The 26,628-nt window shown below is 40.4% G+C and overlaps 1 protein-coding gene across 6 annotated transcripts in view; it reads right to left on the bottom strand.

Moving 5' to 3' along the window:
- The window catches only part of CHCHD6 (coiled-coil-helix-coiled-coil-helix domain containing 6), a 110,393-nt gene that overhangs the window by 66,664 nt on the left and 17,101 nt on the right, over positions 1 to 26,628 (bottom strand). For 5 of the 6 annotated variants that reach the window (XM_058844811.1, XM_058844813.1, XM_058844808.1 and 2 more), the window contains exons 5-6: positions 11,007 to 11,027; positions 5,603 to 5,686 (exon numbers count right to left, since the gene is read on the bottom strand). In XM_058844811.1, the coding sequence (XP_058700794.1) occupies positions 5,603 to 5,686; positions 11,007 to 11,027 (105 nt within the window). The remainder of the gene's footprint in view (positions 1 to 5,602; positions 5,687 to 11,006; positions 11,028 to 26,628) is intronic. The other variant, XM_058844809.1, reaches the window with a different exon arrangement.

Below are 26,628 nucleotides of genomic sequence, written 5' to 3'. Positions count from 1 at the left end.
TCCAAGAAGAAGGATCAAGGCCAGTAAGAATAACAAACAAAAATAACTTTGCTTCCCATTCTTTACACATCCTAAATGCTTTACAAACATGAATTAAATGGGAAGTACAAGGGCAAAAAGAGATTAATTTAAACAAACCAAACAAGATGAATGCCACACACAAAATTACAAGATTTGCGAAGTCAAGCAGAGAAAAAGGTGCAGTCAACCTTATTAATAAAAAAGGTATGTATTCAATGCATTCCTTTCCCACTTGCACAAATACTCTTCAGCTTATGAATACCTCTTGTGCTACTTACTGCTCTCAAAAACTACAAGCAGAAAAACATTGCATATTAATGCACCCAGTGCTCACAGCAGTCCACAGCCGCCTAACAAGAGATAACGTGGGAGCCGGAGCTTAGGGAAATCCAAACAAAGAAGAGGCATCATCTACAGCAAGGAGTTTCATTTTATCTTCCAAGATTACCTTCAGCCTTTCTCTACTGTTTCTCACTACTCCAAAGCACTGCCCGTGTTTTTGTTGCAGTGTAGCACTACCCTTAGCTTTTGTCAGGTTAAACTCAGCAAGAGGCCAAATAGCAAAAGGAGTCAAATAAATATTTACTTGGGACAAAGTATACTATTAACATGCTAAGTGAAATCTCCTGGCATCTGAAGGGTTCCAGGAGAGACTGCACTTTTCTCTTATGATACTTTTTAAAGGACGTTTCTACTACTTGGAGAAAGAAGGACAAAGCATACACAGAATCCCTAACAAAAATCCCAGCTCTGAGAGTATATATGTTAACTATTTACAATAAGCTCCCTCCATCTCCTCCCTGCTTCTCAGCAACAAATAAATGCATGAAGAAAAATCACCTTGAGCTTCTCAAGTTGAGTGTGTCTAAGGTTCTCCCTACAGATTACTAGCTTAACTCTCATTCTTTCTACCCAGAGGAACTCTACAGTACAGAACCTCATTCAAAACAGTTGAGAGAAGACACACATTTTATGAAATAATTCAAATTACATGGATGAGAGTAAAATTACTGAAACAAGTCAGAGTTAGAAGTTTAACCACTTATAACAAATTAGTCAGATCTCATTACTGGATTACTTATTGGAGATTAGACAGTCAAACTGGAAACACAGGTGTGGAATGGAATGTCTGTATCACCAGCTCCAACCCTGCAATCACACATCATCATGTAAGAAGCAGTCATTTCAAAGGAGCTTTTCCCTCTCATTTTCCTGATTACCAAAATATTCCAGGCACTCCAAAACAAAAATATACTAGTGACCCAAGAGACAGAAACACAACTACAACAATCAGAGTTAAAGTGAGGAAGATGAAGGGTTTTACCAGTGTAATGATCCTCTGCAAGGAATTTATTCAACAAAATTTGATTTAAAAGAAAAATATCTAAGAAGCATGCACCACTCTGCAGGCAGAACAAAGCCCACCATTCCTTCCCATACACACAACCCCTGACAAACTGACAACGAAGGGTGCAGTGGGAAGAATATTCCCAGCAACTAATCCCAGCATTGCTTTAATCCCAGCACACCCACTGTGTATGTTCAAGTCTGCACACAAAACAGCGGAATGCTGCCAGTAGCAGCAGCATGTGGCACTCGCTCAACACAAGTCAGAAGTGCAAATCAAGTGTCAGGCACTACAAAGAAACAGAGAACCAAACAGTGATTCTGACACAGCTGTCACACATGTTTCACAGTCCCCCCGTATCTCCAGCACTGGGCACACTGTCCTGGTTCACAACCCTCCAAGGATTACATCCATGAGGAGAAGTTCCAAAAATGACCAGTCAGGATGGTCAAAGCATTTGGAACAAGTACCCCAATAAGCTTGCTTTGATCACAGAACGGGTCAGGTTGGAAGGGACCATGGTGGGTCCTCTGGTCCCACCTCCCTGTTCAAGCAGGGCTGTCCCAGAGCACATGGCACAGGATTGTGTCCAGATGCTCTTTGACTGTCTCCAGTGAAGGAGACTCCACGACCTCTTTTCCCAGCAGTTCAGTTTTTACAGTTATCCATGGACATTCTGTCACAGCCAGGACCAGCCTACTGAACTAGATGGATCCTCACTGTGACACAGAACAGCTGCACTCATGTTCTCATTTCTTCCAGTGCTTTAGTAGAAGATGCAGGGGAAAATCCCAGAACCTGAAATACTGCAATTATTTTTTCATACATGCCTTTCCCCGTGAAAATTTTAATAAGACTGTCTGGAGAAACTGAGTTTCTCAAGATCCATTTGAAATAAGGTATATCCATACTTCACCTCATGCAAAACTAAAGGCAAAGCCTTTTTAGCATTTTTATAGCTTTACTGTTTCACAACACTTTGCCCTCCCATTATAAGCTATTCCATCATATAGATGGAATACCTGAGATAGATGGACTAAATAATTGTTTCAAACTCCCAAAAGAGAAACGGCTATTAGAAAATGAGCAGGGTTTCTCCCTCCAATTCTGTGCTCTGTCCAGTAGATTACAGTACTTTTTCAGAGATTACAAAATAAAAGGATAATGCATTCACACAATCTGCTGCATTTGAGGGAACTACTGAGTTCAATTCTGGTCAATACATCTCAAAGACAGAGCTGCTAGGGGGAAAGTGCCAAAAGACAAACAAGTAGAATGAGAAACCTGGAAAAAATCATTCACACAAGCAGAGGCTGAAAAGGTAAGGACTGCTCAGTTTAATGGGAAGGTAAAAGAGGGAAAAGAAGTCTACAGATAATGAATAATGAAGAGAATTTATTTTATCTCTTTCACATAAAGGATATTAAATGCAAAAAAATTATTTTAAACTGATAACAGAGAATTTATAGAGTATATAAGTTAACCTTGGCACATACTGCCACATGATGTTGGAGGCACAGAGCTAAACAGAGATACAGGAAAAACGCCTGAGATGCACAGAGGAACAATGGCAGTAATCCAACTTCCAGTGAATAAAAATACTGAATGAAAATAAACTTTTGAGCAGCAGGGCATGTGTCTGCCTCCAACTGACAACATTTAGGAAGACTCTTCTCAAAGCTGCTCTCTGAAAGTTTTCTTTGTGGCTTTGTTTTGCCGATGGTTTTTTTTCTTCTTCCTTCAAAGCCTTTGCAAACTGACCAATGTCAGAGGAAACAGGACAGTCTCCGTGTTTGATTCACTGAGCAGCTCTTATGTTGTAAGGAGTATGTAACACAATTACTTTTAGCATCCTACTGGGAATGTACTGGGTTTTTAATATCAATAGTTCAAAACATCCTTCAAAAACAAATGTCTAAGTCTCCTACTGCCGAATTCTGTTATCATGCAGAAGTGGGGACAAAACCAACCTGGGTACAGCAGAGGAGGAGAGAGGGGAATTCCTGATAGCCTGATCCTTAGAAGGAGAAATTTCAGCTTGCTAACTCCACACACAACCAAACACCTCTGAACTACCAGTGACCACACTTCAAGTGACCATCCCCTCTTAAAACAGCAGAGAAAGCAAAATTCTATTTCAGAGCTCTCCCCCACCATCCCCATACTGAGAGCTTTTTTCTAATATTGACACACACAAACACAGATATATAAAAATATATCTAAGCCTGAGTTGGAAAGCTTTAGCACAGTGGAAGGGAAAATAAATAAATAAATGTCAAGGTCTGCGTGTATTCAACAAATAAAAGCAGAATTATATAAAAGCAACAGCTAATAAAAAAGATTGTTCTGTGCTGCATTTTCCATCTTTCCAACCATTATAGGAATAAAATTATCCTCAGAGAAGATCAAAAACCTTTTTCAAAACTAATACAATTAAGCTTTATTACACTGTTTCAAGTACATTTCTTACCTTTCCCATCTAGCCCCCACCACCTCCCACTCCAATCCAGACTAACTGTTGGAGGTATTCTTCTATTTTACTACCAGCAAAATGCTAGTCTTTAAGGGTCAGAATCTATCCAGTGTTTCAAGAGGAAAGAAAACCTGTTCTTTTTATCTACTTGCTTTTGTACACATAACAACTAGAAGATAGTTTCTCTGTAGCTCTGCAGTTTGAATAGGACTACGGGCAGCCCACCTTACTCCCCCCAAGAAGATCCTGCACTAAAATATCCATCACATTGTTTATAAAGGTGTTCCTGTAGCAAGGGACACGGACTTGAAAACACAAACTACAACAAAAGATTTCAAAAAGAGGACAATGAAACCTGGACACAAACTTCTCCCCACTCCACTGTCCATAAAGGACAGACACAGAGGTTTTCCCTGTAATTTCCGCTTCATGAAACCAGATCCGGAGAGAAGAACATAATAGAAGCAAACAGCATGGGACCAAGAAATTGCAAAAATTCCCTTTGCGTATGAACATATGGACAACTGTGATAATTAGAACGATAGCTGCTAGATTGTTTGCAATTTCACTGAACAATCCCCATTATCTAGAAATAGAATTTAAAATACGAATGCAACACCGAGTGGTAGTTTTAATAGTTTATTTTTAATGAATTGTACGGATTAAAGTGTTGCAAAATTGTATCATGCGAATTTGCTCACAGGCATGTTTTACTACTGATAGCTCAAAAAAATGCAGCATGGACAGTCATACAGTAGGAGGGAATGAAAAGAGGAATAGATACGCCAACAGCTTCCTACCGTTTCTATAATCCACAATTTTCCCATGTTCCATACTCACCAGCCTGCTACATGTTGGTAATAAAACTGATTGATTTCTCTGACTCTTTACAACCCACCCTTTTCATTGTTTGCATTTCTTTTTATTCACATAACACAACTACAAGTCGAATGCATGCAACTCCCTGTCAGGAGGCCTAATGGCTTCAAATTGGAGAAGATTATTCTCCACATTTATTAAAAAATAAAGACTACTTATAACATTATTTCATTTTGCCAGGAAGTGAAGAACACATTAGTTCATAAGGAACAGCATGGCTGCTCCTATTTTTATGGCATCAATTTTTAAAAACTCATCATAGTAAACAATTAAACAGAGAAGCAAATCCCACGTTTAGGGGAGAGATTCAAATCCCTAAATGGATTTTCAAAGGTCATTTCAGGCTTAAAAGATGCTTGACAGTGTCTCTTTAAATCACGTTCATTTCAAAGGCTTATCCAGCAAGAAGCAGGCAGTGTACTGCAGCACCACTCTTTGAACTGTTTTGCTCCCCAGAGAAAAATTAATAATACAATTTTAATTCATATTTATAGCAAAAATTTATGTTGTGGTGGTTGATTTTTTTTTTATTAAGGAAAGGATTTTTAACAAAAGGAATAAAAAGCAGGGCACTTGCTTGTTTTTTATCAATTTAGCTTTCACCTAAATCCCATGGTGAAAAAGATAATAGAGTTTGAAATACCAGAAATCTTTTTAAAAAAATCATCCAGTTAAAAAAATCTTTATCTTCAAACGCAAATTGCTCAAAAGATTTGTACAGCTTTTTCATCACTTGTATGAGGGGTGGGGGGCAGAAAAGACACTGTCAGCTGACAGTTCCAGGTTGCAGCACAACAGATCTTGGTTCTCTATCTTTTGGATCCACACAGATCCATGTCCTACCCCTACAGGGGCCAGTAATAAAGACAACTCAGCCTCACCTTCTTCTCAATGCGAGCCAACTGATCTTTATAGAAGGCCTCTTGTAACTTCAACTCTGCCTCCCTATCTTGCAGCTCCATAGCCTGGGAAGGACAAGAAAACAGCATCAGTAGAAGAAATTAAAAATAAACAATGTAGTCCAAAGAAAGCACATGAGATGCAGACTGGAAGGAACTAAAAAAATCACTACTCAGGACTCGTGCATGGGATCCCCATCAGTGGAACTACAAACCTTAAGAATTGCAGCTCATTTTGGATTATCCCCTGATGTTTGAAATGCTCTTATTATTAGCATCATACTCGAACTCAAACCCTTGGTTTTACACTTCTTATTAAATGAAAACATATAATCGTAGAAAGGTGACACTTTCCCATTCCCTTTTTCAGAACTCCATCTTATCCATGTCTGTTTTTCCATGAATCACGACAGCTATTACTCAAATGTTTTTCACCTTAAAAAAAACCCCAACAAATCCCCTCAAATCCTCCTCTTTATAAACCCTTGCCCCTTGGAGTGTCCAAAAGCTTCTAAGGATTAAATACTACTCTACAACAGACATACATAGGACTATCCAGATAATTAAGTACTCTCTCCACATGCTCTCTATGCATTCCCCATCAGCACCCTCACAGTTCCTCTGGCTGGTGCTGCAGACTCAGAGGGGAGATGGCTGTCAGAGAATATTTCTCTTCTATCTTCCAAATTATAAGCATGACACTTTCAAAACAGTAAATATGGTATTCATCAGCTAAACAGTGCTCAATTAAAAAGTCTGTGTGGGCACAGCAACAGCTGTAGCCTTCAAGCTCCTTACAGCCAGCATCTCCTCATTATATTCCCACCCCTAGATTCTAGATTGAACTAGCATTAAGAAAACATGGCATTGATGGAACTGAATCAAACTTCTGAAGTTTAAAAATAACAAGCAACAATAGCAAGGAAATATGGCAGTTGTTCTTCATCCCCTATCCCACCTCAAAATCTCTGGGGCCACGGAAGTTAACAGCAGGCAGAAGACCTTTCAAAACCAGAATGATTAGCCTGTTTAACATGGACACAAACCCTGCCAGTCCACAGCATCCCAGCAACATTCTCTTAACTTCTAATGATGGTACAACCACAGAAAATGCTGGTCCAGCATGATTAAGCAGCTGGGACAGCAATATCCCCGTGGGCTCAGACTTGTCATTTTACGGCCAAAAGCCATTGCTAACAAGAAAAATTACATCTGAAAGCAAGTTGCTGTGCATGTCCCTTTTTCTGCTCCCCTGCTGATGGAAATACAGTGGTATAATAGGGTTTAGAAGAGATTTTAATCTAGGCAGTGAGGGTGGTTGATAAGCAAGCAAGAAAAGGATTATATGAAGAAAGACTGTAGGGGTGTGGTGGTGATGTGGGTTTCTTTGTTTGTTTTTAAAGAAAAATAAATATTTTGGTTTCCATGTTTGCTGTCCCAGAAAACAGGACCAGGATAAAGCACAAGCAGTAGAGACTCGTATCTAAATCTTCTCTCTCTCAAAGGCACTTGATTAAAAGCAAAATCTCTGACTTTGCTTTAACCTATAGCTGCTATATTACTTCCCACCTGCAAACCAGCTGGAATAGGATGGGGAGAGGGATGAGAATGAGCTGCCCCACACATGCAGCCTAACAAAAGAGATATCACAGCAACAATAGGGGCACCAATGGGTACTTTTTAAGTGCCAGAACTATAACCATTTTCTAGTAAAGGAACCATAGCTGCTCCTCTGAACCCATCTTCTACATAGAAAAGGACTAAGCAATTTCAAATAAAATGAAACATGTAAGAAGGTGGGGTGGTCTGGTGGATGAACAAAGGACCCTAATTCTCCTGCAGGTTTTCTGCATAACACCCATAAAATCAGATTACTCCACAAGTGACTTGTATTTCCTTAAGGGGAAAATAAGCAAGGAAGAGGAAGAAGAGTAAGACAGTACTGACCCCTCTGCATGATTTAGATGGAAGGTGCATCATATGATGGAAGAAAAAAAAAGAGAGTCAAATAATGAATTCTTATAAACTCAAGAAAGTTTCTGTTTAATTTAAATAATAATGTATCAGTGCTAGTCTCCTGGGATAGTTGATATTCTGGAAGTACAAAATCAATATATATAACAATACCAGTGTGCAAGAGGCTTTATTCTGTTTCTGGAACAAACCCTCACATTCACTCAGCTTTCCAACCTGTGAGTTTGCCTGGCATCATCCACCAAGAAATCTATCACATTTATCCTTACAACCCCTCTGCAAGGGAACACAAACCAAACACCTAATCTCTCAAGTAGGGTGCTGAGATGCAGACACGTTAGGGGTGTACTGCTCTGCACAATGATGACCCACGGACTGCCAAGCTGACCCCACTGGAGCTAGCAGTGAATAATGCCTCCACACCCATGTACCCTGCAGCAGACAGACATTCTGTCAGTCACCTCCCCAGGGTCTTGCAAAACTGAGGTTAAAGAATCAAAACTTCTCCCAGCTGCAGACTATAACCTCAGAGTACTCCCCATTCTTCCCCATAAGTAATTTCTCCCATATTATTCCCCACTGCTCCACTTATCACTCATAATGTATGATGAACTAGGGGTTACAGAGGAATGTTGTACTTGCAACACAAACACATTTTCAATGCCTTGCTTGTTTTCAAGAGCTGCTGCTGTTCCAGTGCATTGAAGTATGCAGAGAAACACTCTATTTGTGACAGATCTGCTTCAAAGTTGCTTTCTGTTTCCCTCTATCCCCAGCTGTTATTACTAAAAACTTTAGTACACTTTATGATGATGTTTGAAGTACAAACAGTATAGTAGAGCATGTGTCATCTGAAATATTCACTGTTCCAAACTGGGTTAGGCAACTAGGGACATTTTGAACGAATATAGGATATTTATTAAGAGTTCCTCTAGTCCTGCTGCTTATTCCCTACCTGAAGTCAGAAGCTTGTGATGTCCCAGACAGAACTGGCTGCTATGGAGATGATTACAATTTCACAGGGGATTGAGATTGCAAGTGCCAAACAAAGCATCAATACACTTTTTGAAAAAAGGCCTTTAGAACTAAAAAAAGGAAGGAGAAGGGAAAACATGCATGATAACACACTGATTTGAAAATTAGATATCAGAAAGCTGCATTTCACTTCCAAGCTGCACAACTACACTGGAGTTTGAACATATTGTGCAAGAGGTGACCAAAGCCCAGAGACGACACCTAAGATGTGTAGAACACAGGTAGTGTGATATCCAAGAAGTATGAACACAAACAGGGAAGAAAGAGCATATTCAGCTATAGAACACAGGAATGCACCCAAAACTTAGAAAAGGGAATGTATTTATAAAAAAATGCATATGCAATTGGCCATTGCCCTCTGTACAAAAGCTAGGTATAAGATGTATTCAGGAAACGCTCAAGAATCCCCTGCGATGGTGTCAGAATTTACAAGGATTGCATTCTTACAAAAGGACAGTGAAGGCATGCTACCAACATGCTGCTACAGCTTCCATGAGCATGGATCCATGGACTGGTTGGGTGCCCTTTCAAATTTTCCTCTGCTTTATCTTCACATTTTTTTCTGCAGCCCAAGGTTTTTCAGGTTATCTCAGTTCTGCCTTGGACAGTGACAAAAAGCCAGGGCAGAGTTATGTGATTCTCTGCCTCCTTCTCTCCCTTTATAAAGTAACCCTTTTAGAAACAAACAGTGCAAGCACATTTCTAAAGCTATACATTATATACTGGCTCAACTAAAGGAATCAAGCACTGGCCAGGCCAAAAGAAATATTTTACAAGCTCCTAATTGAGGTAATGAAATATTATTGGTTCATTCACTATGAACAAAACCAGACACTCTTAGCCTTGTCCTGAACTGACACCATGCCACACATCAGACCGTGCAACTGATCTAGAGCTGGGCTTCACTCTCGCTATAGCCATTCCCAGATTAGCTTTGGCTTTGTCTCTCCCCAAAATATCACCAGATTTTTATTATTTTTAATCACAGTCCCACCTCATCACCCTGTTAAACATGAAAACAAGGGCAGAAATCTGTTTGGGAAAAAAAAAAAAAAGGCTTGTTGGCAGGGTCAGATGATAGTAAGGAATGCGGCACCCAGGAATAAAGTGCAGTGATAGCACAGCCCACAGCTGACAGCCACCATCGGCCTCTCTCTATTCTCAGTACTGTTTGGGTTCTGGGATTTGGGAAGAGGGTATGGAGAAGACTCTACTGGAGGATAAAAACCCAAAAACTCTCTCTCTGCAAAGGGCAACTCAAGCTAGAAGGAAAAGTCCAAACCTCAGCCTATAAAGTACTTCCTAAAAGGCAAGTCACAGCACTTGGCAAGATTACTGCAAAAATATTTATCTTCTTGGCAAAGCACTTCCACCACTCACAGACAAACTAGCAAGATGATGCCTAGATAATCAGTCAGCAGCAATCCAGGCAAATAAGCTACAAGGATAAAGGAAAGGATCTCAAGTCTATCAAATGCCTAGTTTCTACATCATCCTGTCTTTGCTGAGAGGAGTTATCAGCTTCCCCCAAAGGTATGCGGTTACATCTCTGCAGCAGCACAGCAGAGATGTTTTGGCTGGGCACCTCAGCTTGCCACACTTCACAACTGCAAATTCTAATACCTCGTGCTTTCCCAAGTCTCTTCCAGTCCTGGTAGCAGTCCAGGTGGCAGGGGAGAAAAACAAATGCTATTAAGGACTCCAAGATGAGAAGAAGGAATTGACAGCAATTCACTAAAGAACAGAGCTAACTCCAAAATTAGCTAGCTGGCATGTTCCTGGCCAAGTCTAAAGGGAATGGCAGAGCTGAAAGGGCAACACTGAAATAGTCAGAGGCAATTTGTGTACTTCATGCCCAAGACTGAATAGCAGACCTTTACAGGGAGGCTTGTACCAAGTAAGTAGCCATAGGGGAGCCTTGACTCAACCTCCACTGGCATCAGCAGAAATATCACTATTACCGTGGAGCTGCAATCACTGTTCCAGATACAAGGTCTACAAAATCACTGGCTTTTTGTCCTACCTTTCATTCTATTGAAGGCAGGTGACCAGGTTCTACTTTAGAAACCAGATGAAACTCATGGCCTTAAAAAGCAATACTGGTATAACCTTCATTTCCTCCTGTTTCTGCTGCTCTCTTAGCCAACAATACACATCGCCAGATCAAGTTTGGTTTCAGCAGCTGTAAGCTACACAAAAGGAACCAGTGAAAATCTTTATGGAGGAAATAATATGCAATTTTCTAGCTGAACACCTTTTAAAATGTAATGACAGAAAATAAAATCCTGCATCTGTGCTCAGCAATAACAATCTGTACAGGCGCAGTAACAACATGACACTTGGAATAAGCAAGATCCAGACAAAAAAGAGAGCTTACCCAGGCGTCCAAATCCACAGGCTTGGAATAGAGTGAAAGATAGAAAGGAAGGGAAAGAGAAGAAAAAGAGAAATCAGTGATTTTTGGAGGCTGCCTGCTGCTGTGCAATATAGCTTTTAGGATGACAAGTTTAGAAAAGTTCCTTTAAAATGACAAGCATCATAAGCAATGCAGTGCTGTCCCCTGTTGGGAACTGCGCTGTTAAAGCAAAACAAAAGCACATGCACCCCCTAAACCAAACCCAGAGCAAAGTGCCCACAGCCTGCTGCAGGACCTCCATGTAGGGTGGGAACTAAGCAACGGCAGCTGGGACACAGCCAGTTCCAGGGAGCCACGCAAGGTGCTGCACAGTGTTAGAGATGATGATACACGACATGCACCAGTGAATGTGACAGCGATGGGCAGACTCAAAAGGAGGTGGTCAACAACTCTTCCACTTCCAATTATGTGCCAAGAACAAGTAATCTTTTAAAGGCCATTTTTGAATGCACAAACTGACCAACATAGAAAGTAATTTTCTTCCATGGACAATTTCAAAGAGTGATTCCGAGCAGAAAGCCAGCTGACTGATCAGGTTCCCAACCAGATTCCCCTTCATAGCCAACTGAAAACCTCTTGAGTGAACAGTCCAAACCTCTGTCAAAGCTACATTGCCTCCACCTGCTCCTTCTTTTGTCTACAAGTCTATTTAAGTGTGCAGACAAGCAGATAAAGCAGCCTGCAGTACTGCCTCCTCTTCATTTGTTACTACTTTTTACTTACACAGTAACTTAGCAGCAGGAAAGCAAGTACAAGATGATAAACATTTCATGCCCATAACCACCTCCTTTTGAAGCCAAGGCATTTATGAGACAGGCACAGCTCTCATTTGCTGTCAAGGGCTGCAAGCCTTCCCTGCCTCTCAGGGCTACCTTCAATCAGCAGCATATTGGCTAAGCATGAACTTCAGAATGGCTGGCCTTTTTTCATTATGATTATTTATTGGAGGGGAGTTGACAGGGCACAAGGAACTTTCCTCTTGGTCATAGTTCACTGCCAGAGGGAGCAGATGGTTGAGGGTAATATTTTTATGGGATCTGCCATCATTTTAATGGCACAGAGTGACTACTTCAGGTAACTGAGGGATGATGTGTTATCAGATATGCATGTCGTCCATCCTCATCCTTTGCACCAGTTCAGAGAGTTGGAACTGAACATCTACATTCCAACTGAGGGAAGCCAATTCCCCCCCACTTTCTGCAAACAGGCTTGATATAGCAGCATCAAGTCCTTGGCCAAACAAACCAATACACAACAGGTGTTTACTGGTAATCACTGACCAATCTTGACAGAAACATGATTTGAGTAACATTTTTCTTCCTGATGATTTTTACAGTCAGGACAGATGCGCTTAATTTTGTTTTTACATTTTAGCAATTGCAAGTCTGTCCATCCTCAGCAGATGGACAGGAGGAACACAGCACTCTTCATGGTGCCTGCTATTATTTCAGCAAGTAGGTCATGTACACCACTAACTCTTTACTGGATGTACATCTGTCCTCCCTGGGTGCCTGAGCCATGAACTGATACATTCCTGGTGGACAAACATTTGCATGACAAAATACACCGAAGGTAGTAACTCAGTGGCACTGGACGGGCTGAGAAGAGAGAGCAAGGAAAAGGAACCAGCACTATCACCAATATGTGCCCAATAAGACACAATGCACAGCAGCAGAATTAGGGCTTCAAGAGAATTTAACACTGTTACTAATCACAGAGCATCTCTTCTGCATGTACTGCCAAGGCTTCTAATTCTGTCAGCCTTCAGGAGAGGAAAAAATTATTACTCCAAGAACAGGAATAGATATCCTCCTCTGAATGGAAACAGGAAAATTAGAATGTGTAGTAGTACAAATTGCTGCATTGGAAAAAAAAAATCTGACTAAATAAAATACACTAATAAAATAGCACAAAAAGGAAAACTCAAGAGGGCTACTGGTTAAAGTTTTGCTAACTTCTAAGCATGTGCCAAGATCTCTTTGCAGACCTGCATTTACCAGTTTTGATAACAAGAGACACAGCCTGTCCATTAATATTTTTGAAGTTTAAGCAACCCATTTAATAAACTAGCAATATCTGGTTTCCTTGCTTCCTAAATGAGCTTCCAGCTCCCAGATGGCAGCTTACAAGTTTTATAATTCCAGCTCTGGGATACAAGTCATCTTTCAACACCCTTGGTCAATACTTCTGAAAGGTTCTGCTGAAAAGGGGTTTTTCTTCTCTTCCAGGTAATCCACTGGACAGGGACCAGAATAAATACTGGACTTAATTGTTTGAGGTCAAAACCCAGTCAAGATATTCCTCCTAACTGTATCAGAAGCAAAAGGTTACTGAAACAGGATCTCAGGCCAAACCAGCAGCCTCTGTCCTAGGGATTCATACAGACACCTGGGAGAAGACTCTGGCTGGATTTGGAAACAACATGAGTAATACATCTGTGCTTCTGAAAAATTCACATTTGAGCATTGATTATTCAGGCAGGGGGTGCTTCCCACATACGTATCAACAGTCCAACTTCCAATGGAATCAAGAAAACAGCACTAAAATCGTATTTCACTCAAAAGGGCAATTCCCAGCAACATCTCCCAGACTCACTACACTACATCACCCTTACACATCATTCACACCACTCAAGTCTGTCACACTCTGGGGAAATGTAAAAATGGCAGTGAGCAATCAAAACACAGTTTTGTGATTGGCAGGGAGGGAGGAAGGATCAGCACAGGGCAGCAGCCTTTGGAAGGACAATGCCTTTGCCACCTGACTGGAACCAGCTTTGCCCTAAAGTCCATTTCCTTGCCATAGTCAATAACTGTCACAGAACAGATTTCACTGCAGTGCAGATGACTCATGAATCCAGACTACCAGCTTGGTAGAGATCTCCTACTTAAGAACTCAACACAAAGTATTTTTAGGGGCACTGCCAGCTTCGGGAGCGGAAGATAGAGTGGGAGATGCAAGAAATGAGAGGCAGCAGGTGCCCAAAACCCAAGACAGCTGTTGGCAACAACTTTTGCACTCATGTCAGTATCTGAAGAACTCTGCAGCATATTCCAACATCTTGATGACCAGACTTCTTCACTGAATGAGCAAACAGTCATTTCTTCTTAAAGCAATAATCCAGCTCTAAATTTATCATGATCCACAATGACAGAGGAATTCAACTATTTACAGAATATATCTAGACATGCAGTATCCACTCCAGACTCTTCAACTCTTCCAGTTTAGTGAAAAATTAAAGCAGTATCAATATTAAATGTCATAAGAGTCTGAGATGTAACCAAATGACAATGGGGAGAGAGAAGAGTCACTGAACAGCAATCAATTTTGAGGAAAGGCTGTGATGAAATTGCTTAACTGTAATGCATACAGACCATACACAATTCTATAAACATAAAGATGGGAAGCAGCCAAAAAACTTTTGCCCTTTTATGATTCAGGGACAACTGCATCCTAATACTTATGGCACAGCTAAAAATAGGTTTGCAGTGGTGACCATTCATGGTTTTCATTTAAAACATAATTAAGAGAAACCTATTTTATAAACCCCAAAGTAAACCATCTGCTTTCATGGCTTGCTTTAATACTCCAGCCCATTTCCACATTCTCCTTTTCCCATCACACTTCTATACATGCATACATACAGTTTTCATTTTGTAGGCAGCCAACAGACAAGGCATTCAATGGTTTTAGAAATCTTGCAGAGGATAGGTTCTCTAGAGATGTATGCTCCAGATGCTTATTTCTGATAGTAGGTGAGTCAACAACTCGCTCTAAATTTTTACCTTCTTGCTGAAATTCCTACTCTGCCTATTAGACTTAAGAATCTCCAAGTCCCTAACCAATTTAGAACAAGGAAAAAAAAATCAACAACTAAAACTTCATGAAAGGGCACCATGAAATTCTGTATTAATTATGACTTCCTATCCCAGAATATATTTCAGACTGAGTCAATGAGGTATTTCTCGTAAAGCTAAAAACAAAGGCCACTCAACTCTTCTTGGATTATTTCTAGCTCATAATCATTAATGTAGACTCCCATTACACTAGCCTGAGGGTGGCATATGGCTTTCTAGGGATAGGACAGACGGGGGAAAATAACAGTTATGCATGCCTACATCCCAATCTCATTGCTGTGCCTGCATATGGGGACAGAGTTCTCTCTTGCCAGATTCCTAAATACCAAATATATTAGCTTCCGAGTCAAACATAGTACCTCACACACAACCACTGTTTTGAGAAAAATCAAGATGGCATTCATAATCAACCCATGTGCCTCCAAGCAATAAAAATTATGAACTCTGTGTGTTCAGAAGGAATTCCCTTCCCACATTTGCTCTCAGACACTACACACAATTTTTACCTGCCCCTGAACAAAACAGGTATTTATAGGCACCAGACAATGGATACAGGCTAGCACAGTAAAACAAATACAAATTTCCTGCCACCAGATTAAAACCCTATTTTTTTAAAATTTAAAAGTTATTCTCTCAAATACTATACAGTTTAAAAGAAATGCAGTTGACTTTGGGGCTGGTTTTTAATACAGAGAGACTGTCATAATTACATACTTGAGTAAGAAAATTCTTGAAAGCCTTCAGCCATGGTCATGCATCCTCTGTCTGTGAATTCTTCAGCAGGTAGAGAATCAGGTGCACTTTCAAACAACACAGCTTGTTTTTATCCTTTTGATAGCCTTGAAAATTTTCCTCTTCTCCCTGCTCTTTCATCCCAGACATGCACAAAGCACACCTTACACAGCCTTACAGGGTGAGTATCATTCTGGGGGCAGATTCCAAGCTACCAACTTGCCAAGATGCACGAAGAAAATACATACAGTAATTAACATTTAGTATAAATTGTGTGGATTCCAAAGCCTTACTGGAAGGACCACATAAAGCATGAGGAGACTCAAAATAAATGGTCTGGGGTAGTCTACATACATAATCACACTTGCAGTAAGGTGTTACCTATGAATAAAAACACACGGAAAGAATAATCAGAGACAGCCCAGGAAATTAAAAGCATAAAAGTGAGGAACTTGATCTCAATCTCCCTTATTTCTCCAATCACTTAAGACACAAAGGCAGTCAGCACTAAATTTCCCTGCAACCAATTTTGAAAGGTACCTCCATCTTTACCTGCAGCATTCCCCTACATCCTAGGCCACTGTCAGTGTTATGAAAAGCCTGCCAATTAAGTTGTGGTTTTGAGCTACAGACAAAATGTCCACTAGAGACTCTGATTCTTGCTTCCAAAGCACTTGCAACCCATTGTGTGTTTTAGGAAGAGAATATACTGGCTCTCAAACACACACACTCTTGGCTCCTCTCAAGGCTGTGATAAGAGAAAATGCTGCAAGGTTGCATCTTTTAATGAAGTCCAAGTATATCATAATGAAATCATCTGCAAAAAGAAGAGTGTAGATTCAGCAACAACAAGGATTTCAGGCTATTGTAAAACTGCATTCTTTATTTTCACATTGAAATCTCCAGGGCATGATTTTATCAAGTGCAACTCACAAATCTATGTCACCGCCAGCAAAATTTTGATTTCCATTTGATAGGAAAGATTGCAAAGAATAGTTTCCCCATTGTGCAAGTGCTTAATGTTTCTAAAAACTATAAGAATTCAAAGCTGATTCAATGACCATTTACTGGGCAATGCAAAACACTCTTGCTTAAGGCAGATGGCTTGGAAAATTCAGGGTAGGAGAGCATTTTCTCTTTCTATGAAGGAGCAGTACCAGAAGTCTATCAACAAGGATCACGAACCAGGTCTATGTGGAGAGTGGCTATTGTCAAGAAGAAGGTGGCGTAGACAGGGTGCAGCAGGAAGAGTTAAGCAGTTTGAGAAACTTTCCTTAGGAAAACGTTTTGATGTCAGTGAAGCTCCTGAAGCTCAAAAACTATGTCACATGCTAAGGAACTAGAGAAGTATTTATTTATGGACCTTTTAGTCAAAAGCAAGAAGCTTGAAATTTAGATTTAAAATAGGGTATGCTCTAAATATAGCATTCAGATGACCTGAGAGAGCCAAGATTCATGGTCCATGAGTTTGCAAATTTAAAGAGTCAATACAACATAGTATCACAGAATACTAAAGACAGATTGCTGTATTTATTGTAGTAGATACTAGTTACAAACATATCTCCACTTGTTTGCTCTGTAATTATAGTTGGGACACATACAATCATTTATTTTCTGTAGACTTCTTTTGTATGTTACACCCCCAAAGTCAATGAAAGTAATTTTAAGAACCTGTTGATTGATTGATTTATTGATCAAATAAGTTGGCCAGCGCAATGGACTGGAAATAACCAGACAGGCAAGTGATCTGATAAATATTCCTGGAGACTAGTCACTATAGGCACTGAAAGCAGAAAAGAAACCCTTGAAGGCAGGTTCGAACTTCTTTTAGAATCTATATTAACAGTTGGGCATAAAACTTCATTCCTTATGCAGGCTTGCTTGGTCAAGTGCACTCCCCAGCCAAATGTTTGAGATAACTCTGCAGATGCCAGGGTTAGCTATCAAATTCAGCAGAAGCAATTGGTAAAAGCACAGGTCCTATTACCAGAACCAATGTGAGAAGAAAGGGGGGTAGGGGTCTTACACATAGTTTTAATTGGGAAGCAAATACTTCTCTCTGACCAAGGGCATGATAGAAACCCAGGCAGCAGATCATCATTCACAGCTTCCAGTGCTGGCAGCTGTTTTTTGGTGATTCTGTGGTCAGACTTCACCAAAGCTCTCACTAAGTAAGAAGCAAGAAGCAGATCATGCCCCTGGCCAGCATTGAAAACCACAAACTCATCTATCAAGTATTCACTGAGATGGCCTATTTTTAATTTTTTTTTCCTGTGGATTTAATTGCAATTTAATGAGGTTTTCAAAGAAACATGTTGGCAGCTTATCATAAAACTAAGCTGAACACATCTTGTACTCCTTTTACACTGTCCGCTCAGTTGTGTGAAGAACTGTCATCCAACTCAAGTAAGAAGCAAATTAGGCTTTAACTCCATTGCACAGGAGTTCTTCCTATGAGCAAGAAGAAAAGCACACTAACAAAGCAGGAGGCAAAGAAAAAGCTTTCACTACCACTATTATTTGTACAATACTTTAGATAATCTTTTGGCACTGTGGTTTTGGGGAGTTTACATTTCTCCCCAAGACAAAGGAAGTAAATGTCCATGGATATCAATAGCTTCTTCCACAAGCATAAAATTCTAGCAGGAAAAACACACATTCAAGTTCAGCCAAAATAAATTAGCCAGATCAAATTCACAATCTCTCATAACCTCTCAACATTTCTGAAAATAAATGCCACACTTAACAAAACAACCTTTAAAATAAAAACCTTAAAATGTCTATTTATCTCAGAATATTATCCTTCCTGCCTGTCATATATTATATATTACATAGGTATAAAATCAAAAGAAAAATCCACTCAAAGAAACCAACACTCCAATGCTCCCTTTTCCATATAATGTTTGTTATACACCCACAGAGATCTTAAAACATTTTAAAGGATCAAGCTCTCCTTCTCATTAGTACCACCATCACGTTGTTCTGAGCTGTGGACATATAACCTTTTGCACCTTTTCACTCTATTGAATCAATCTCCCCTGGCAACTTCTGGTGTGGCACTCTGCTCCTCATGCCTCCGGCTCCTCTTCCCTCACTAATTCTGTGTTCAGAACTGTGAAGCACAAAATTAGACGTTTCAAATTAAGCAAGGAGAGAGAACGAGAGAACCTTATTAAATCAACATTAGCATCAGAGTGTCTTTAAAAGAGAAACTCAATTGCAAAATATTACTTGTCTCTGTAAAGCTCGTTACATTGACAGAAATAAAGCAGGCAGCAGATGAAGTGACCTTCCTCCATCCACACCTTCCTCACCATGCTGGTCACAGAACTCAAGCTGTAAATACAGGATCCTTTTCAAACCACAGCCCCCAAGGAAGAAAAGCCTATCTTGAACTCACAAGCTTTGGAACTGCCAAGCAAAAAAAGACCAAGTCTACTAACATCATTTTGGGGAAGAAACATGGACACACCAAATAGGGTCCCAACACACAGAAGCAGACTCCCTTCTGCTTCCAAGCTTTCCACAACACTGGTAGTTCTCTCAAGTCACATTAGGAGTTACAGCCAAATCTTCCTTTCTTGCAACAGACAAAGAGCCATTGCAAGTATTCATTTCCATTATTAGTCCCCAAAAATCAAAACTATTGACATGATGGCAATGATCAGCATATTCTGTTCCAAAACACCTCAGCTTCCTGAATCCAAACCTCTAGTTGCTGATCCAGTTCCCTTAAATTCTTTTTCAAGATAAATCACTGGAGTATTATACCATTCCCCTGTGAAGGACAATTAGACATGTTGTTAAAGACAGAAATCACCTCTAATACTGCATAGTCTTTAAATATGACTTTTCCTTGGCGTTTCTTGATGAAGAGTTGATATTTGCACCTTATGTCAACAGAAGGAATGTACACACCTCACACCACTGAGCAGCAGGCTATGGATTTGTCTGTTGGGTGCCATCTAAAATGGGAGTGTCTTGGCAGTGTCTTCTAGGAAGGGTTTGCAATGTGTGCTGCCACAGTCCTACAGAAACAAATCCTACTGAAACAATTTAAGAACAAAAAATACATATTTCAAAAGTACTTCAATTAATTAAAATCAATGTTCAGAGTCCCCATTCAGCTAGGAATATTATCCTAAGGACAAGTAACATGAAACTAAAGCTCAGTTTCTGATAACAAAACAAAGCTTTCAAAGCATTTTTGGGGAAAACAGACACTACCCAAACAGAAATAGAGACCAAAGCTTTTGATTTCTCTAGTCTACAATGCAATGGAAACTTCTGTATCAGCCAGACATTATTGAAAACTCTGCATTTTGCAAACAGGTTTTTAAGTGCAGACTCCGTAGCAATAAATGGCAGTTTGGGAAGCCAGAGGTGCTGGCAGTTCTGATATCTCTTCAGAGCAGTCATGAAAATGACCACTTCCTCATGTGATAACCACACTTACATGCCATCAGCTAAGCACTGGACAAAGCAGTTACTACACTGGTAAAGACAAAGTGCACCAGGGAAACAGCAAGGAGAAGGAGGCTAAAAACAACACCCACAAGAACTAGTGATGAAAAAAACTAATTTGGTTGTTAAAGCACTATTAGACATCCCTGTTTCATAAAACAAAATGATTCATTTTCACCTCAAAGGGCAACAGTTGTCATACAAGATTGCTTGGAGCCTTCCAAAATGAAAGGCGATTTAACATTCAATTATAAAAGCTGAAAAATGGGGAAAACAGAAAAGCCAGAATGATGCATGGAACCTGCTGTCCTAGGCTGGCTCTTGATGCTGACCCAGGCTGGTAAAAAGTCTTTACCAAAATATACTTAACTGCCTGCTAGATGTCTTCCAGGAAAGGACCACACCAAGCAAAAACTGGAAGCACTTTTTTCTGTACTCTGCTGCATCTAATTCTTCTCTAGCCTTTCAATGGCAGTCTGACACAGAAGTACAACAGCCCTCCTGTTGCCTGCAAGTCACATCTCTTGGATTTGAAGGGGTTATCACATAGTGCCTTTAATTCAACAGGACAATAACTACAGTCATTAACTAAAGTAATAAGCTGACATTCACATGCCAAACACTTTCAGATCTTTAGTGCCTCCATTCTGAAAAATTTTCAGGAAACAATCAACTTACACAAACCACACAATACGTAGAACTAAAAGAAGAACAAACAGGGGAGATAACTTGCGCAACTTCCACCATTTAATTCTGTTTCTTACAAATCATTAGTCATTTTGGTAACTCAGCATATACCAGCCCCATGAGCAAACTATGAGAAAACTTGGTATTTAAAGTCACTTATAACTGAAAACTTGGAAAAGCTTTAAATGAAAGGCAAATCTTTAAAAAACAAAAAGCATAAAAAACCATCAGATGGTTCTGAAAGGCTTTATTTTTGTTTACTAAAAACACACCACACTATTCACCTTCAAAGATCTCAGTGAATATCAACACATGACAAGACTTTTTGATATAACTACTATTCCAAGAAAACTTGCACAAGCAGGATGCAACAATTTGTCCTGATTCATGCAGAAAATACTAGACAGGATCAGGACTGATAAGAAAGACCCAAACCGCAGAAGATTTTCATCATCCATGTATTCAAGCAGATTACCAAAAGGAAAATAGTCATGGTGTACTGACGCTTGACTGTTAATATCCTTCCAACAGGGCACAATCAGAAAATTATCTCAAAAGATCCAAGTATAATGGAATGAATGGTTACACTCATTTGAGATGAAGGGAGAGAGCTGGAGCAGCAAAAAAACACAATCCCTATTTCATTCTTAAGTCTCTAAGGGATTCAAGAAGCAGCAGGAATGGTGGAAAGCCATCCACCAAACCAAGATAACTTGTATTGCTTGCGGTGATTAACTCACTCTGGGTGTCAGCCTGCCACCTTCTACTGTCAGTGTGGAAAATCCAGTGAAAGCACTGAGAGGATTCTGAAGAAGGGAACAGAAACACTGGAAAAGAATATGCAAGACAGACACAAAGCAAAGCTAAGAATCATAGCAGCCTTTCTTTTCAGTAATAACTACTGGCTGCAGCACTTGTCCCACTTTTGAGACATCAGTAAAATGGACCCGTCTCATCAGCGCTCACTTTTTCAAGCAGCAAATCTGGAATTAATATTCACAGGTTCTGTGACTGACATAATTGCAATTTAAAAAGGGCAATTAATCATCAGCCACATTGGTGGCTGACTTGCCAGGCTGGGATCTTTTCTCTCCACACCTGCCAACAAACTCAGAGGAGGCAAAAGCATCACGTGCGCACAAAGCCAGGAAGTGCCGTTCTCCCTCTTACCCCAACCCCAGGCTCATGGGGTTTGTTACTATTTTTTCTCCTATGCCTGCCCCACTGGAATAAGTCACCCACCCTTTTCTGCAGCAGTCTCCTCACAAGGACCAACCAATCTCCCTTGCCATGTGGATAAGGAAAGCTTTTTCCACATTGCATCTCACTCATGTCAGTCAAGAGTAAGGCAATGGAACTCCATCACCTCCACCATGAAGTTCTCATCATCTCCCTGTTTTCCTCTGCATTTTTGCATAAACTAGAATTTTTTTTTTTTAAGTGGCATGTCAATCCCAGTCTTACTTGGAAAGTGAATTACAAAGGTGAGAGCACAGCTCCAGAGAGTCAGATAACATAGGCAGATGATGGAAACATCAAACCCTGGCAAATGGATTTTATCAGATGAGTCAGAAAAGCCACTAAGTCAATGTTTGCTCCTGTGTTCCTATGGGAAGGTTTTCAGGCAAGTTGTAAACAAAACCAAAAATCCAACAACCGTTCTGGGTATCAGTTCTGTCACTTTAAATTTTTTCTATCACCCATTGCCTGATATGAAAGGTATTTCAACCAACAGCATTTAGAGAAGAGACATTTGGAAATTTGTCAATCGTGTTCAGGTTCCCAGAAAGAAAGGCCCAAGACTAATTAATGTAGGGTGAGTATATCACCTCTTCAGGAAGTACAGTTCTTCGTGAGAGGAAGAAAGCCAACCTGACCACCATATTATGCCAGCCTACATATTTGGGAAGTACATAAACCACTATTGTGGTAATTACCACAGAAAACAACTATCAGATTGAAGGTAAGATTTAGAGTTTAGCAAGCTGCAAGGTCTTCAAGTGACATACTTAACACTGTGTCCTTGGGCCAAAGAAAATACATAACATACTTCTAGGCCAAAGGAATCTTGCTCAAACAGGTGCCACTGCTGCCAGCCAGGTGCAGTAGAGACTGAGAATGCATGTTGTAACACAAGCTATACGGTCCTCCCTTCCTCATTCCTGACAGTCAGCAACCAAAAATTGCCTTCATCGTAACAATACAAAGGAAAAAAATTCAGTGCTTTTGTATGGGAAAAAATGTAATTTCAATCCTAATAATTCAGTCAGGATAGAAGCTGGAGCACAATTACATACTGCACGTCTTGGCCAGAGTTCCAAACAAAGGTAGTTGGCAGAACATCTCTGCCAGCAGATAACAGCAACAAATGGCCTCATTTCCATCTATTGTAAGATAATACATAGGTTTTGCTTCCTCATACCATCCTCATTTCTATCTGGTTCCTCTCAAGATTTGCTCTCTTTTTGACACAGGCTCCAGGTGTTCTTCATCCACAAACCTCAGCGCATCATTGCAAGTTAAATGAGGTGTCTCCAACCCAGCCCTCTCAGCTTTGTGAAACTGAAGAAGTACAATTATGAGCCCCCTCCGGCTTTTTCTGCCTTCATTTTGCAAGGGTTTAGAAATCTTTTAAAGATCACTTTATTCCCAAATAGACCTTTACCTTTCAATGACACAAGTATCATAATGCCCACATAACCTCTACTCAGATTGGGCTGACCTTGTCCTCTCCTTTAACAAAATCACTCCTTAACAAACAAGCGTGTGGTGTTAAGAAACAGCAGGTATTTCACTCAAGTATGCATCCTCTCCCAGTTCAGGAATAAATACCCTGAATCTCTGTTTCCTCACAATGACTGGCTGGATCAGTAATTTTTACTGGGCTCTTCTGCACTCTGAGAGGGTGTTTACCAAAAAGAGTCAGTAACAAAGCAGAGAGGGGGAGAAAAAAAAATAAATATAAATACAAAGAAGCTTCCTTAAACACAAACAGGGTTCTTGAGCTGCTGCCCAGTACCACTGATGCTTCACTTCTTGCATTTCTTCAAAAGAAAAACAAATACTTATGCTTCCAATTTTCCCAACACCTGTAAGCTTAATGCTTCCAATCAGCACTTGTTCACATCTTTATCTTCAAGCCAGTATTATGAAGTTTTGATAAGCTTTTTCCTTCCCAACATCTCTCACTCCACATGGATAAAAAACCACTATCAGAAGACTGAGACCAAAATCCTTGCCACTTCTATTGCCTACACTTAGCAATCAGCAACTGTCTGAGTATTGTGAGACCCAAAGCACTGCCATGTATTACACACTTATCTCTGCAAAACCACCCTGCACAAGCGACAACTTCCAGGCAGGGGGAAGGGGGAGTTGTGTGGCTTTGTGATAATTAAAGCATAGACGAGTGTCACTGCTGTAGATAATTATGCATTAGCAGGAAAATTACTTAATGGAATTAAATAAACTAAGCCAAATGCTTTGTTTTAAAGGGAATTTAGGGTCTGCAAAAGGTGTCCAACTGACAGCCCAGAAGAGCAAGAATGACAGTCCTCCATCATTCACAGAAACCACACAACCCCAGCACAGCCTGGCTTCCACCTCCACCCAGGTAAAAGGAGAGCAGAGGAGAAGCTATGGAAAATTTCAACCTTCCCAGTCAGTCAGACTCTGATCTGTCTGATGAGCACCCACACAGGGACCAGGCAGTCACTAAGCAGAGAGGAACAACTGACTGGGGTAATTTCCTAAAAAAAGAAACCAGCTCTGACAAAATGGGTTAGTTCAAACCACAGCCCAACCCCACAAGCACCCATGAGAAAAAAAATTAATCAGTGTCAGTACAGACAAGACTCCAACCAACAACAGAAACAACAAGCTAAGTAGGTACATGTGCCACAATGAAACCACCTCCTCCCATCAAACCCACAAGGCCTTTCCCCATCCTCTCCTCTTACCTCACCCATGGCCCACCTACACACAACTCCTACCACTGGTCTCATCTAGACGGCTTCAACAGCATCCTCCTGCTTGTTAGAACAAGGACTCTCAAGGTCAGTCAGAATTTATAAGGCAGCCATTTCATCTTTTGTGCTTCTCTGGCTACATTCCTTCCTAAAAGATGCTGAACACTGGAGATTCTGCTGTGTCTGAAAGCCCTGCCAACACCAGGGCCAATTAGAAGTTTCAGGATGATGCATATTAAAGTTATTATGGGAGGCAGTTATGCAGCCAGAATAAATCTTAACTGAACCTTTAAGTGGTTTTTATAACTTGTTTCTCCTTCTTGAAAACAGATGAAAAGATACAAATCTCCTGCCTAAGAATCTGCAGGAATTCCAGTCAACCACCAGCCTCTCCTCAAAAGAAGATTTTGTGCTAAAAGCAATAATTCATTTCAGCCAAGGCCAGCTAGATCATCGTTATGTTTTTAAACTCCAGATTACTCAAATCAGTCAGAAACTTACCATATCAGTGAAGACCACCTTTACAAAATGCTACCTTTATGAAAGCACTGAAGATACGTTTAAAACTTCTGCAGAGAGAAACTCCATTTTTCTTCACTATTGGCCTTTTCTGTCTACACAGTCCAATTGCAGATAGTCAGAGCCAAAGTGACACAGATGTAATAGGAAATTTTTACAGAGCAGGCTTTGGAGAGTATCTCATTAAAAGGCCAGCATGTAGGTCAAATCAGGGAATCCTAAAGAGAATCTGAGGAATGGAGGCAGCAGTCTCCATTTTAACAGCAAACACGGGATGTCATTAGGACATCATCTGCCACTCTCTTCCACCACTTCCAAAAACCAAACTTGTTCTCAACAGCTGTCATCTACCCCTCCAAGAAACACTACTGGAAAGCTGGAGAACAAAGAGAAATCAGAGGTGGCTGAGAACATACCACACCATTTGTGTGAAATCCTGCACTGTCTTCACAACAACCTTGCCCTCCCTTCTGCAGCCTGAACATGCAGCAATGTCACAGGTTCTAGATCTGTGCATTAAGCAGGAAAGAGAACCCCAGGCAGCATGGTCAGAAAATAAAAGACAGAAGCAGATTGTAAATTATGTCAGTACACAGTGGCCTCACAACTCCAAATGATGACAGACAGGGGGCAATGTTTTTAAATTGAAAGAGGGCAGGTTTAGAGTAGATGTTAGGGAGAAATTAATTACTTAAAGGGTGATGAAGCACTCCAACAGGTTGTTGAAGCTATGGATGCCCCATCCTTGGTAGCGTTCAAGGCCAGGTTGGATGGGGCTCTGAGCAACCTGTTCTAGAGAAGGACATCCCTGTCCATGTCAGGACAGTTGGAATTTGATAATCCTCAGGGTCTTTTCCAGTCCAAACCATTCTGTGATTCTACAATTTCTGTAGGAAGCAATGAACTTCAAAAAGTGTAGCATACACTCATCCTGCAAAATATTATGGTAACTTCTGGAGTACCTAGAGTTAGAATGAAAACAAATAAGCAAAAACGTTGAGACATTTCATTGGTATGCAAACAATTTGAGGGCTCAGCAGTTCCTGCTCCACCCCTGGAAAGGAGACTTCATGGGTGTCCCTTCAGTGCCACCTTCAGGAAATACTCACTGCTGCTTTCCAAGTGCTCTCGACACTGCTGGAAAATTGTATGAACTCAGCAAAGGCATCATCACTGGCAGGCAACTGAGATGCACATTAAAAACATTTTAGTTCCAAAATAAGGGTATTACAACAGGAATCACATCTCAAAGAACTGTGAAGCAAAACACAGATGTGCTTGTTGCAAGATAAATACACTGAGCAGCTGCTGGACTGAGCAGTGGGTTTGACCCCAAATAAGAAATGTAAATCATCT

The sequence above is a fragment of the Poecile atricapillus genome, chromosome 9 (assembly GCF_030490865.1).
Source record: "Poecile atricapillus isolate bPoeAtr1 chromosome 9, bPoeAtr1.hap1, whole genome shotgun sequence".
NCBI classification, from domain to species: Eukaryota; Metazoa; Chordata; class Aves; order Passeriformes; family Paridae; genus Poecile; species Poecile atricapillus.
The sequence above is the reverse complement of the archived record's forward strand: the minus strand, read 5'-3'. Positions and strand labels throughout refer to the sequence as shown.